The 14,969-nt window shown below is 32.1% G+C and overlaps 1 protein-coding gene across 23 annotated transcripts in view; it reads left to right on the forward strand.

Moving 5' to 3' along the window:
- The window catches only part of RALGAPA1 (Ral GTPase activating protein catalytic subunit alpha 1), a 207,855-nt gene that overhangs the window by 87,320 nt on the left and 105,566 nt on the right, over nt 1–14,969 (forward strand). For all 23 annotated transcript variants that reach the window (XM_016152108.2, XM_016152096.2, XM_016152091.2 and 20 more), the window contains 8 exons: nt 1,014–1,138; nt 2,157–2,373; nt 3,499–3,675; nt 8,141–8,293; nt 10,884–11,077; nt 11,333–11,431; nt 11,934–12,089; nt 13,167–13,295. In XM_016152108.2, the coding sequence (XP_016007594.2) occupies nt 1,014–1,138; nt 2,157–2,373; nt 3,499–3,675; nt 8,141–8,293; nt 10,884–11,077; nt 11,333–11,431; nt 11,934–12,089; nt 13,167–13,295 (1,250 nt within the window). The remainder of the gene's footprint in view (nt 1–1,013; nt 1,139–2,156; nt 2,374–3,498; nt 3,676–8,140; nt 8,294–10,883; nt 11,078–11,332; nt 11,432–11,933; nt 12,090–13,166; nt 13,296–14,969) is intronic.

The following is a 14,969-nucleotide window of genomic DNA, read 5'->3' on the forward strand; positions in this document are numbered from 1 at the left end:
CAGATTACAGAAAGCAAGATTATGGTAACTGTTTTATCTTGATTCAAATTTAAAATAACTTTACAGATATGAAAATTAACTTTCAGCAGTAAGGTAGGTTTTGATTTTATTTGTTTAACATGGTTTTGTTAGCATGATTAACAGAACGCTGTATAATGAATGCAACTTGCATTGAGCAATTAATGCCACTTGAGGGCAGTATTTGACAGCTTAGCAAAGCCTGGCCAGTAATATAAAGATAATGGTATTTCACATTAAGCTCCTGATCATTGTATTTTCTTAACCTGAAATGCTTTGTAGTTCATTAGGAATATAAACAGTGCTGATTTTTCTTTAATTGCAGAGAAATCAACTTTTTAACAGCATAATAGTGAAATCATCTTATTTTCTAGAAATTAATTTCTGAAATTTAACGCTTTCTTGGTAATGTAAATCATAATGTAGTCATTAAAAAAATCAAGATAACTATTTTGGTCTTTTCCTTTTTACAGAAAAACCTTTGTGAAAATCTCTTTATTAAAACAATAAAATTAGATTTTGTAGTGAATAGGAACAAATGTCAAAATCATTGACTTTTTATTTATGAATAACTTAAATGCATTTATGTCTCACTGAGATTTGCCTAGATTCAAGGAATAGATTTCTTGCAAATATTCTTTCAGGAAAAAGGAATTATAAATTATTAAGACTAAGTGATAGTATAGAGGTAGGGAGAAAAATAAATATACCAGTTTCTTTATAGGCAATATTAACCTAACTCCAACTAGTGCTTATCTATAAGCTTTCTTGCTATTAAAGGTTATACTGAAGATTGACTAACATCTGCTTAGTTAAATAAAGTAAATATCAATTTACTAATTCTTAAATCTAAAAGGAGAGAAATTATTCATAAATGCATGTTTGGCAAATAATTGATATGGCATAGGTAATTTATTTTGGGTTATTTTTGTTTCAAATTTAGAAGATGCAGTTAAGTCTTTCCTTACTATATATAGTTATTTATTTATTTTTAGTCAATAAAGAGGACATGAGCCAAAAACTGCCTCCTCTTAATAGTGATATTGGCAGCAGCAATGCTAATGTTCCTGATCTGATGGATGAGTTTATAGCAGAACGACTTCGAAGTGGTAATGCCTCAGTAAGTATTATTTTATTTATTTGATTTTAGAGAGGAGAGTAGAAAAACCAAAAAATGCATACTTGTATATCTATATAATATTCAAAACAACCTTCCCTTCAAATTTAACTCTTTTTTAAATTAAAAATTTTAAATTATATTTTGTAGTATTTTTATTCAAAAATACATAAAACAGGCATGCTTATGGTTTTGACCAAAGTGAATGGAATACCTGTTGGCTCAGCTACTGAGGTGTAAACCACTACCTTCTAGCCTCTCCCTCTGTTTTTCACCTTGTTCATGGGTTGCCTTGATGTCTGCTGCCAGTCCTCAGCAGGAAAACGGAGGTTTTCTGGCCAAACTCCTGTAATTTTGATAGCATAAATATTGATTGCTTAATCATTCCAGATAACTTTGGAATAGATTTTAAAGTTATCTTTGAGTTTTAGAATTATGGCAAATTAAAATCTAAGCAATTTTAACCCTAATAATGCTTAATTGTTAAAGAAAAACAAATGCTGAACTGCTTTTTTTGAATGGTCATATTCCATTTGGATTTCAGCTTGTCTTTAGTAAAAGTCTGTGGATCTTTTACATTTCCTTTGTTTTTTTTAGTTCAGTGTTTTTTCTTGAGTGGGAAAAAATTACAGAATCATTATATATAATCATTATAGAATGACATCTTTGCCGTCATTCTTTCCTTCCTCTACTCCATTTTGATTGCTGCGCTTTTTTCCATTTGAATATTTTGTTCTATCTATGTCTTAATGTATGTTTACTTCATAGATCCTTTTGGGGCTTAAGAGTCTCATTCCTAGCACCATCTGATATTTGGGTCTTTGCTTCAGGCAGACCAACAGTAGTTCAGGCTCTCGTTCCATACAACTATATAGATTGGTTGGTTGGTGTATTTTTCCCCTCCTATTTCAGACCCTAAATCTCAACATTTATTGTGATAATTGTCTTGGAAATTCAAGTTTTCACATATTTAATGACAATTTAAAAACTTTTTTTCATGATAAATCTCTCTTGAATTTAGACTATGACAAGAAGAGGAAGTAGTCCAGGCAGCCTCGAAATCCCCAAAGACCTCCCTGATATTCTAAACAAGCAGAACCAGATGCGCCCTATTGATGACCCAGGTGTACCTTCAGAATGGACATCTCCCGCAAGTGCAGGGAGCAGTGATCTTATCAGCTCAGATAGTCATTCAGATTCTTTCAGTGCTTTCCAATATGATGGCCGAAAATTTGACAGCAAGTATCTTACTCTATTTTAACAATATGGGTTTTTTGTTGATTGTTTTCTGTTCAAGACTGACTTGTAGATCACATGACCATCACCTTCCTCTGTAATGTTACTTAGACAAGGGGTTTCCACATATTTTTATTTCATTTTTTAGTGAAATTCCAAGGAAAGTTTTAGGGAATCTTAATGTTACTTAGACAAGGGGTTTCCACATATTTTTATTTCATTTTTTAGTGAAATTCCAAGGAAAGTTTTAGGGAATAACTTCAAATTGGGACCATTATTTTACCAAACTCAAGGAACTTACAAAAACAAAAAATACTGTTCTTTCATAAAACATATGATATTTTAAAACCAAAAATTTAGAAAAGAAAAAAAATTAGTGTGGACTTGATATTAAAGGACAGTCATGGTTATGAGTTGGAAATATTTCGTGCACTCATATTTGGGAATTCCTGTCTGGTTACATCTAGTGCTTCAGTATGTTCAGTACAGTTATGTTCAATTCTACGGTACCCAGAACGTTTCTTGAATAATCATTTCATGTTAAAATGACATCAGTGATATTATTTGGCACTATATCACTACCACATAGCTTTTGTTCTGTAATTATATATTACACATGGCAGTCAGTGAAGGGTACCAAAATTTTTAAAAAGAAAGCCAAAACCTCGGAAACCAAGTTTTTGAAGGGCTAGGAGCTACATTGGAGAATTACAGGTTTCCTGCCCTTATGGATTCTATACTGCTCTGATCTCAGACTGGAAATATGATTTAAAAGAAAAATAATTTTTATCATCCATATATGTCCATTTTTATTATCTATACCTGTACTAGAAATTATAAAATACTTGAAAAGCAGTAAATATATTACCAGCTATCAGAAAATATGAATAAGAATAGCGATATGTCTTTTATCATTATTGTTAATAATCTGTGAGAACCTTTAAAAATTTGTTTCTAATTATAAACTTCATAATGTTAACATTATTTATACTTGCCTGAGTGGTATGTAAATAGAATAGATTTAGGGAGAATGTTAATGTTAAATCATTTTGCTGAAGTAGCTGTGTCTCTTTTGTAAATATTTCGTGATTGGCACTTCCATATACTAACATTTCTTTTTCCTATAGATTTTGGCTTTGGAACTGATACTGGGATTGCATCCTCCACTGATGTGGATTCAGGTTCTGGCCATCATCAGAGTGCTGAAGAACAAGAAGTAGCTAGTCTAACAACTCTTCACATAGATTCAGAAACAAGCAGTCTTAATCAACAAGCTTTTTCTGCTGAAGTTGCAACGGTTACTGGTAAAGTTACTCAAGGGAATGTATTCTTTTTTTTTTTTTCGGTCTCCATGTGGTCTCTTCTTTATATCCTTAGTTATAGGAGTTCTGTTCAGCCAGTGTTCAGGTGGTTCTCCAGGTTGATTATTCTATCATTAATTTAGTTGTAATTTTGATGTGGCACTGTGATGTAAGTACAGTGCTTACCTATTCCACCATCTTGACCTGAACCTTGAGAATGTATTCCTTAAATACATATTTTAAGCCACCAAAGAATCTGTTTAGAATTTTATTTGATAGATTTTAAATATTACTTAAATAAATATTATTTATTACTTAATTATTTAAGTATAAATTTTTTTTTTACTCATCTTTTTGTAATAATGGAGAGAAAAAACATTGATATAAGAATTTCTTGACCTGAAATCTACATGGATAAGCTTCCGGGGACTGTATGAACAACTAATATTGAATGCAAAATTTGTACATGTTTGTACCAGAACCTTTCCTGCAGCGATTTTTAAATAGCTAACTGCTATACTGTACCTTTTTCATTGTCTTTCAAAATCAACTTAGATTTTTATAGATTTCTTTAGCAAAGTATTTATTATAGGAAATGTAAAACAATTGTCTATTAGAAGGCCTGTTTTTCAGTGTACTCATATGCTATGTTTATACACTAAATTATCCTTTTCAGTAACTTTTTACATGTGGTCTAACCCAACAATAATATGATGAGTGGGGTTCAAGAAATTCAATCGTGAATTGCAGGATACACTTATTGCAAAGTTAGTACAATGTCCACAGGGAGCCTGAGCAGCTAATGGTCCATAGTTCAGGGGTTCCACTGTGTGAGCCAGATTTACTCTGGTTTCTACTGCAGTTTGATGCCCTTTGGTGGATTATTATCCTTTCTAGTTTAAATATTAATAGGGTGGTTTAAGCATCCTATGGTAGGCAGGAACTTCCAAGACTGGAACAGAGATTTCTACACGTCTAAATTAGGCACATTTCCTCAGCCAAACCAAAGAGTAAAATACTCAAGAGGCAAGAACCCATCCTGTGTTTTCAGACTACTTTTTCCACATCTTTTCTATCAGGATAAGTAAGAACTTTAGCCTGTCCAATTGCAGAATGAGGGCTGAGTGGAGGATAGGAGCCAATGTGTTAGTTAGATCAACAGTCCTATATTACAGAATTTAAATTATTTAAAAATTTCTAGAAAATTCCTATTTTATAATAAGTAATTTTTACTGTAGCTGTCCTTAAAAATCAGATGAAAAGATAACATTACTAATAATCAGGAAATGTAAATAAGAACCATGAGATACCACTACACTCATAATAAAACAGCTCATGTTAAAAACACTGACAATACCAAGCTTTGAAGAGGGTCGGAGCAACTGGAATTATCATACCTTACTAATGGGAATGCAGAATGGTAGAGCCACGCTATAAAATTATGGCAATATCTTTTAAAATTAAACATCTGTTTATCATATGACCATTCCTAGGTATGTGAAAGTTCATGGCAGGATTATTCACAGTAGCTAAAACAACACAAATGTTGATCAACCAGTGAATGGATAATCAAATTGTGATGTGTTCATTCACTGAATATTGTTTGGATAAGAACGCAATAAAAAAAATAATTAAATATTAATATATGCAAAATCATAACTGACTTGCAAACATGCTAAATAAGAGAACTCAAATACAAAAGACTACATTCCATTCTTTATTATTCCATGTATTGGAAGTTCCAGAAAAGACAAAACTGTAGTGACAAAGCAGATCACTGATTACTTGGAGAGGGCTGGGGGTAGCAAGTTTTTAGTAGTGATGAACAGTTAATATATTTTGATTGTGTTGATTACATGACTGTGCAATTGCCAAATTCATATAACTGAACACTTAAAATGGAAGAATAAAAGTAATGGGGTTTTATGTTCTATTGTGACACAAATTTTAATATTATCAGAAATAAATTTTTGGACAGTGTAACAAGATTACTAAACCTTGAAAAAAGTGGAATTTCAAGGTAGAATTAATAAACTGGCTGAGAAATTTCCTCACTTAGAGATCCACTGGTTAGAGATCTCTGAGCCTGTGACTCAAAAGAATTCCATCTTATGTCTCTGTCTTAATCTGGAGACTAGCAGTTTTTTTGAAGGAAGGAAGAGTTTCTAAATATCACTGTTGGTGAATTAGAGGTATTTCCCATATAAGCCATTTTCTAGTTTTCTTTAAGCTATTAATCAGACTATTCTGTTTTTAAAAGATTATAGTATATAAAAGAAGTGTGATCACACCTTATTTCTTTTTAGTCATCGAAAATAGAATTTGACATAAAAATTCTTTTGAAAATAAAACTTGATATGTGTAGAGAACTTGTTTAAGGCTTTTGCCTCAGTATGATTTTTGGATAATTCAACATCTAAGAATTTTTACTATGTAATGTGTATTTACTATACATAGTGACTATTTCTAGGACTCTAAGAATTTTTATTAGGAATTCTAACCTTAATCAGTGCCATTAGTAATAGTGCAGAGGTGTTTGTCTAAGAAACTAAAGCAGTTGTTGGACTGATTGACATCTGTTTAGATAGAGCACATAAAATTCAGCAAACAGTACAACTCCATATATACAGACTATTCAGTATAGTTTTCTGAAGGTGAAGTTTGCATGTTTTATCCCACTATTAACTTTGAAAATAGCTGCATTCTATCAAAGGATATAGTAGTCCCACAATCTTCTATTTTTCTATAATTTTTTCAGAAACTAAAATCTCATATAGGAGTTAAAAACAAATTAACCTGTTTTCAGGGAATGACTATCTTTATAGCAATACTTTTTATTTTAAAAAATTAAGAGGAAAATGCCTATAAGTCAGCCATTATTGATTATTATTAATAACATTAAAGGCAGTAATGATTCTCTAATAGCTGATCTTAATTAAAACATTTCTTGGTCTCAGTTCTCAAAACTGAATCAGATTTTTATGGATGAAGTAATAAATGTAGAAAAGAAATAGATTTGTATTGCAAAGCATTCGACTAAAAGACTGATTTTTTTGTCACATACTTAAAGTTTTTGATAAATATTGAGGAGATGATTCTCATTGTGCCCTCTGCAGTTTGTGTTTATATTAAGGTATAGAATCCTTAAGTTTTTGTAGCTGTCCTTTAGCATGACTGCGCTGCATGAATTTACCCCAAATTTCAAATGAAGGACAGGAAACTTACACCTACTGTGTATCATAATTGAGCCCAGATAAAGAGTTGTAAGACTATCATTCAATAGGCATTCATAGCTTTCTATGTACTTTTTAAGGCATTTATTGTGTAATAATGTAGAATGACAAGGGCAGAGTGTTTTGATTGAGTCCAGAATATTGATATTCCTTTGCCAGAAAGAAGCTTAAAAATTAAATGAAAAGACCTAATATTTTAACAGCAGTGCTTCAGTACAGCTACCACCAATTGTTCAGTACAGCATTAATTTATGCTATACATAATTTTAAATAACAAGAATGCCTGCCATTTTACTAGGCACTGGCAATACTGTAGTATATAACATAGATTCAGTCCCTGTTTTTATAAAGTATGTGCACTGTTGAAGGTTATTTAGAACTAAACAGGCAGTTCCAAGTCAGTGTGATAAATGACATAATGAGGTACAAGGACTTATAGCAGAGACTTTTTATACACACTGGGCAGGTCAGGATTAGACAGTGTCTAAAATGAAACCTGAAAAATAAATAGAAGTTAACCAGACCTAAAACAGGATTAAGACTCCTTGTAAAGGAAAAACATGGAAAAGGCTAGAGGTATGTTACATTCTGATATATATCAGTAGTTTACTTTCTATGGCTAGAATTTAAAAATATTAGAGGGATCATGAAACAGTAAGAAAGTTGCAGAAAGACTGGAAAACCACACTAAGAAATTTGGGCTTATGCTGAGGCCACTAAGGAGCCATAGAAGGACTTTAAATGAGGGAGTGATATTAGATTAGATTTTTCGATCTTTTTGCTGCTTTATGGAGAATGGTTTGGGAAGAAGGAATAGGGGGGAGAGGGAGACTAAAGGCTAGGACCAGGGACCCTTGTAATTCAGGCTACCAACGATAGTAGCATATAAAGCCACAATAAGCAAGTTCTTCTCTTGAACCGCCCCAGGTTTGAAGTAAATGCAGTAGAGTAGAAGTGGGTATTAGAGTTTCTATATCTGGACCACGTGTAGGAGTAGAGAATCTAGCTCTCACTAGTATGTCCATTTCTGATTCCATTGTAGTCCCATTGTAGACATTAGAAGAGACCCCTGCATAAAAAATCTTGTATAATATTGTGATTTTTACCTCTTTTGCCAAGTTATAACCTTTTTAATCTTTTGTTGTTTTTCATTTGTTTGTTGGAGCTTTAAGCATTGTATCTTAGAAGGTATTGACTATCCACTTTGTGGTAATTTTATGAAATTATATTTACAGGTTCAGAAAGTGCTTCTCCAGTTCATTCTGCTCTGGGATCCAGATCACAAACACCTTCTCCTTCCACTTTGAATGTAGATCATATGGAACAGAAAGATCTACAGCTCGATGAGAAACTCCACCACTCTGTTCTTCAGACACCAGATGACCTAGGCAATAGTTGGAAATTAAATATTTTCCATTTCTCCTTTTAAGGCATTAGTGTTAGGAGGTCTTAAAATAAGGCATCTTAAATCTGATTATGTATTATACATATTTATTATGTATTATTTTAAGCCATTAGACTTTTCTAAGTCTTTTGGGAATTCGTTACTTTAACATTTTTTCTTGCTCTTAAAGGAAGATATTTATACTCTGATGTTTGTTACTTGTTCTTTTATTATAGTTGATTATAGTCCTGACATTAGTGATTGCATTAATTATGTATGTTACATTATCATTGATACAGTACCATTCATTTCCTAAAGCAGGAAATACATAATTTGGCATCATTATTCTTAATGTTGTATCTGAAGAACCTGCTGACTCACAGGAGAAATTAGCAGCATTATCATTTGCTAATCAAGTTTTCAGTGAAACAATTGGTCAAATCAGTAATTCTTTATTGATTTTGATTCTGCAAGTGTATCAACTTATTTTTAATAGGCCATCCAAATGAAGTATTTTTATTTTTATGTAAGTATTCAAAAGTGTCTAGGACACCTTAGAAACTGTAAATTTTTTTAAAAGTTATTTTTGCTAAATCCTACATGATATAATAAGCACCAGGATAAAAAGTCTTTTGCAAATACACCGAATAATATAAAATGTCAGTTTTCATTGGTAATACAGCATATTTACTCTATGGCCAAAGGAAGAAATTTAAAGTCATGTAACTTCTGGCTTTTTTTTTTTTTTTAATAAGATACTCATTCTCTTGGTATGCAGTTACCTTGCAATTACATAGCCCAAATTTTCTGGTTTGTGAGTTGTTTCTGACCTTTTCTGACCTTTGGCCTGCAAGTTTTTGTTTTCAGTTTTCATCCTGACATTTGGAAAAAAAATTTAACTTTTAGAAAACTTATAAGATTAGTAAAATGAATACCCGTAAACCCATCAGATAAATTCACCAGTTAGTATTTTGCCACTGTAACTCTTTGTATCTACATACACACCCCCAAAAAATCCCACACTCCGTTTTTTGTAATTTTTTTTTTTCTGAGCCATTTAAGAATTAATTGGCAAATATCACACCCTTTATACCTAAGCACTTGAGCAAGAATGTCCTAAGAATAAGTGTACATTTCCTACATGACCACAGTATAATGGCCACATTTAGGATATTTAACATGGATACATCACTGCAGTTTCAGTCCATAATTAGAGTTTCTCAGTCATCCCAATAATATTCTTGATAGCTACTAGCCCAGTCCAGGATTTAAAGAAGACTCACACATTATTGCTTTGTAAAAATTTAAAATTTTGTTAGCTTTACTTTGAGAGGAATTAGTTATAGACAAAGCAGTTGATTTATCACTGTATTATGAAGAATCTGTAGAGAGGGGAGATGTTAACAATGATGTTAAAACTGCAGGTTTTTAAAAAGTTTATTTTAGTGGATTTACACCAGAAGCCTGTTTTTAATTATTGTGAATTACTAGTAGTTTTTTAATAATATCATCAGTTAGGGGGTGGCTTCATAGTGTAATGGTTAGCATTCTTCTTCTTTACGTGCAGAAGATCCTGGGTTCGCACCCCAGGTGGAGCCACAGACCATACCCTGGGTGCACTTGGCCCAGGTGTGTGCTGTGAGCGTGTAGGGGTAGACACCCCGCCTTCAGAAATCTAGTTCTTAAAAAAAAAAAAAAAAAAAGGAGATGGCAATATCTGTAGGTCAGGGTTGAGGGTGGGGGTCAAAGAGGGAGAAAAATAATAATAATACCATCAGTTATTGTACACTTTATATGCAAAGAAAAAAGGTAAACATTAAGAGTAAAGGCTGTATGTATACTAAGAACAGACTTGTAAATTATCAGTACATGAGATTTTATCAAGCTGAAAAAATATTTACTGACTTTCTAATGATTTTGCCTTTTCTACTAAGTACACGGGATAAAATAATAGATTTTTTTTTGAAGCTGGAGAAGACCTATAATAATATCCAGCTAAACCATCTATTTTACAGATTTAAGTAGATAGCCTTAGGGAGGTTATTAAATAAGGTGAATATCACATAATTAGTGACAGAAACGACACTAAGATCCAAGGTTACCTATATTTCTTACACGTAATCTTGCCAATATTAAATAAAAATATAATTACGGAAATTTTAGATTGTTAAATTTTAGTAAAAATGTCTATTTTTCCATGTCATTGTGATATTCCTTTTAATGCTAGGTCTGACATAATTGTGAAATATATTTTTCTTACGAAAACTTCCTACAAAATCTTTCTAGTAGTTATTAGAATATGCAGTTTTAAATATGATTTTTATATCAAGAAATAAATTTCTTCATCTGGTACATCATTCCCTCCTTAAGTAAATCTAAACAGAAGCACTATTGAATAAATAATTATTGCCATAATGAGGAATTATGAACTGGTGATGTTTTGACCTTATCAGGAAAAAATGACACATGCATATGGACATTTCTTTTACACTTTCGTAAATATTATACACTTTCTTAGATATTTAAGATTGTTAATTTAACTCTTGTGTTCTCTAGAATAATTACTGACATTTGTATTTTATTTTTTTCTGTAGAAATCAGTGAATTTCCATCTGAATGTTGTAGTGTGATGGCAGGGGGTACTCTCACAGGATGGCATGCCGATGTTGCTACTGTTATGTGGCGAAGAATGCTAGGCATTTTGGGAGATGTCAATGCTATTATGGATCCTGAAATACATGCTCAAGTTTTCGATTATCTCTGTGAACTTTGGCAGAATTTAGCTAAGGTAAAAAAAGAGATGTAAGGGAAGAAGGGAAAGTAAAATAAAATATTAAGAACTAGAAGCTTTAAATAACACTGCCACACACCCACCCACCCACCCCTTTACTGGAAACTGGTGCCTACCATGTTGAAGTTACTTAACCATGATTAACTATGTAGTTAGTGGTAGATATTGGACTTGACCTCAAGCTTAAGGTAAAACAGATTGGAAGAGAGAAGACTTCTCATAGGTTTGTTGCATTTTGTTTGAAAATTACAGATTAGAGATAACCTTGGCATTTCAGCTGATAATCTGACCTCCCCTTCTCCACCGGTTTTGATTCCTCCACTAAGAATTCTTACACCTTGGCTTTTCAAGGTAAGCTTAATATGTAAAATATTAATTTAAAAGTTTCATTTAGCAAATTAACATGGTCAGTCTTAAACATTTGATAGATATTTGAGCTATGTATAGTCTTCTAGAGCACTTAGTTATTAGGCGTTATATGGAGAGACTAGGCGTAGCACAATTATATACAGGATGCATCATTTTATAGAAAATTTGTTTTATTGTTTTAGGTGAAAAATAAACCTTGAACTTTTTGTCACAATATGTATGTACTTTTAAAGATGTAATTCTTTTTAAGTATCACTTGATATGTTTAGTGCATTTTCCTAAGTGAAGCAATGTATGATTATTCACATCTATGTTGTATCATTTTAATGATAATAGTTTCAGTAATCCTGATACTTAATTCAGTAAGGGAATTGAGCCAACATAGAAATAAATGATAGCAAATATATTGCTTACTATATTTAAATGTTTAAGATTTAACAATATTTGTTTTTTTAGTATTAAAACCAACATCCTTTAATTGTAGGCAACCATGTTGACTGATAAATATAAGCAAGGTAAATTACATGCTTATAAACTTATTTGTAATACAATGAAAAGAAGACAAGATGTTTCTCCAAATAGAGATTTTCTAACACATTTCTACAATATAATGCATTGTGGATTACTTCATATCGATCAGGTAAATATATTTTTCTAACAAGTTCCTTCGTGAGTTTATTTTTCATTCTCTATTCTGGTAGTTAACTTGACATTTGAGGTCTGTAATTAAAAATATCCCCTTATGTAGTGGTTTATTTACAAGTGTCTTCCATTTTATTTGTTTTTGAAACATAGGCGAAAAACAAGCTGTTGTAGTTAGGGGATTGACTTGATTATTAAATGCATCATTCCTCTTATGTTATACCAACTAGTTCACTTTTTGAAGAGATTAGACCATTCTTTGCTTGGGTTGACAGCCTGTTTTAATCTCCTAATGTACTTATTCTTACGCATTTTATAGTTGCTGCTTTATAATTATCATTTGAGGCATATAAATTTGCTCATCTAGTCATACAGCAGTCAGGTTTTTTCCACTCATAAGAGTCAGGTTATTACCATAGGTTGTATTAGCATAGTGACAATTTATTGACTTGGCATTTGTATCAGTTACAATCTTTACATTATATAGTAGTCATAATTATGACTCTAGAACATTACTTTAGGGGTCTTGACCCTGGTCATAAAGCTAAAGAGTGTGAGAGGTTGCAAGTCAACATAATGTAAACATTTTTATCAAATGTGGTTAAATTTCACTTGTAGTTCATTTAGAAAGCATTAAATTAATATTAGTAAAATATTACTGTTAAAAGATAATTATATCTCTCTGAAAAATGAAAAAACTTCTTGCATTAATTAGAAATAATTACACTGAAGTCATGCAACTTCAGAGATCAGAGTTAACCCATGGAAGCAAATAGGCAGCAGGAAGAACTACTCTGCATTTCAGTTTTGCAATATTTGGGCCTTACATTTTTAACCCTGTGAAGCAAAGAGCCTTCCAAATTACTGTTTAGTGTGGAAAAAAAAAATACTGTATTGGTGTCTGTGTTTTAAGTTTACTTTGACACTCTGATATTAAGCATGAATTATTTGGAGGAGTTAAAATTACTCTTTTCAATTAGCCAGTGTATATAGTAATTACCTGTTTTATTACTTCATGTGATTAGCTGATACCCAAGACTATATTTGTGATATTCTTTCTTTCCTTATTCCTAAGGATATTGTCAATACAATCATCAAGCACTGCTCTCCTCAATTTTTTTCACTTGGTTTGCCTGGTGCCACAATGCTTATTATGGATTTTATTGTAGCAGCTGGCAGAGTATCCTCTTCGGCTTTTCTCAATGTAAGTTTTTATTTCTTGTTCTTCATCATATTACAAGTTGCAGTTAACCAGTACTCAACTAAAAAAGCAACAAAAGAAGAGTCATTGTTAATAAAAATATGACAGTCAGATGTTCAGGAAAATTTACAGTTTAATTGGAATTGATTGCTTCTCCCACAAACAAACAAACAAATTATGAAATGTAAGAAAGTACTAAGATTAGTTGATGAATTGACCCAGGAGCTTTTTAAAATAGACTAATTCTGATAAGCAAAACAATTTTAAATTGAGGAAATCTAAGGAAACAGACAAGAGAGAGGGAAGAAAGTAAGGAAGGGGCAATGGGCTATAGCAAAAGAAAAGATACAAGTGAGGTAACCCAGAAATATGCTCTAGGAATACACTTTAAACTCTAAAACAGCATGTGAGGATTTTTCATACAACTTGGAGCTGGACACAGTGCCAAGTAACTCAGTGTAGTTGGAACATGTTCATATTTAAGTGGCAGAAATGAACTGAAGAGAAAGGCAGTAACTGTGTTTATAGTGCTAAAGAGATTAATTTCATACTAAGCAAAATATGAGTAACCGTTGAAAAATTTTAAGCAAAGAGTGACATGATCAAATTTGTATTTTAGAGAAATCACCTTGAAGCAAAGCATAACATAACAATTAACTGAAAGTCTACTAAGAACATTTGGGAGAGAAAAATCAGTAATACTTGACTAGCACCTTACAACTTACAAGGCTATTTAATATATATATTTTCATCTATAAGCTGGAAAAGACCAACGCAAATGAGGGACAGTTCTATTCGGAGCATAGTAATCTGCCTATTAGATATCCATGAGGGGATGTCACGAGGGCCATTGCATGTGTAAGTCAAGGACTCAAAGGTGTCATGAATGAAAAATGTCAGGTTGGCAGACATTAGTTTACAGATGGTATTGAAAGCCATGAAACTGGATACAATCAACTAGAGGAAATGTGCAAAAAGGAACCTGTATTTATAGCTAGTTATTAATCCCATTTCTCCAGTTCCCTGAGAATAGTGATCATATCTTATATTGCATCTCTGGGGCCCAGCCCAGTGTCACACTTATAGGTGTTTATTAATTAATTGAATATGTAACTATTTATTATGTGTGTTAAAGATGGTGCTAAGTCCTTTTATGGTTATTAAATTTTTGTTTCCCCTCGTGTACAAACTGTTCCTTTGGGTAGAATATAGAAGGATATAAATGAGATAAACATTGTGATTAAGCATCATATAGTCTGTTGCTGGGAAGATAAAAGGTGTATTAACAACTATAGAATATAGGACAACAAATAGATACCAATAGGAGAAGCTTAGCATGCTAGTTGAAAGCATGGAGTCTACAGTTATTCTGCTGGGTTCAAATCTCAGCTCTGCCACTTATTAGCTGTGAGACCTTGTGCAACTTCTTAATTTCTCTCTGCCTCAGTTTCTTCATCTATAAAATTGAGATAGCCTTCCTCATAGGATTATTTTGTTTTACTTATTAGTAACATGATTAAAATATGAAATGACACATTGTGTGTGTGATACGAAAGTTTGTTAAATAAAATTATTTGGTAAAGCAGACAAAGGAGAGATCTTAATTCGTTTAAAGATATCAGAGAGGTTTCATGGAAAAGATATTTGAATACATCTTTGAAAGATTAGTAAGTAGTA

Source organism: Rousettus aegyptiacus, unplaced genomic scaffold (assembly GCF_014176215.1).
Source record: "Rousettus aegyptiacus isolate mRouAeg1 unplaced genomic scaffold, mRouAeg1.p scaffold_m13_p_3, whole genome shotgun sequence".
Classification (NCBI taxonomy): domain Eukaryota; kingdom Metazoa; phylum Chordata; class Mammalia; order Chiroptera; family Pteropodidae; genus Rousettus; species Rousettus aegyptiacus.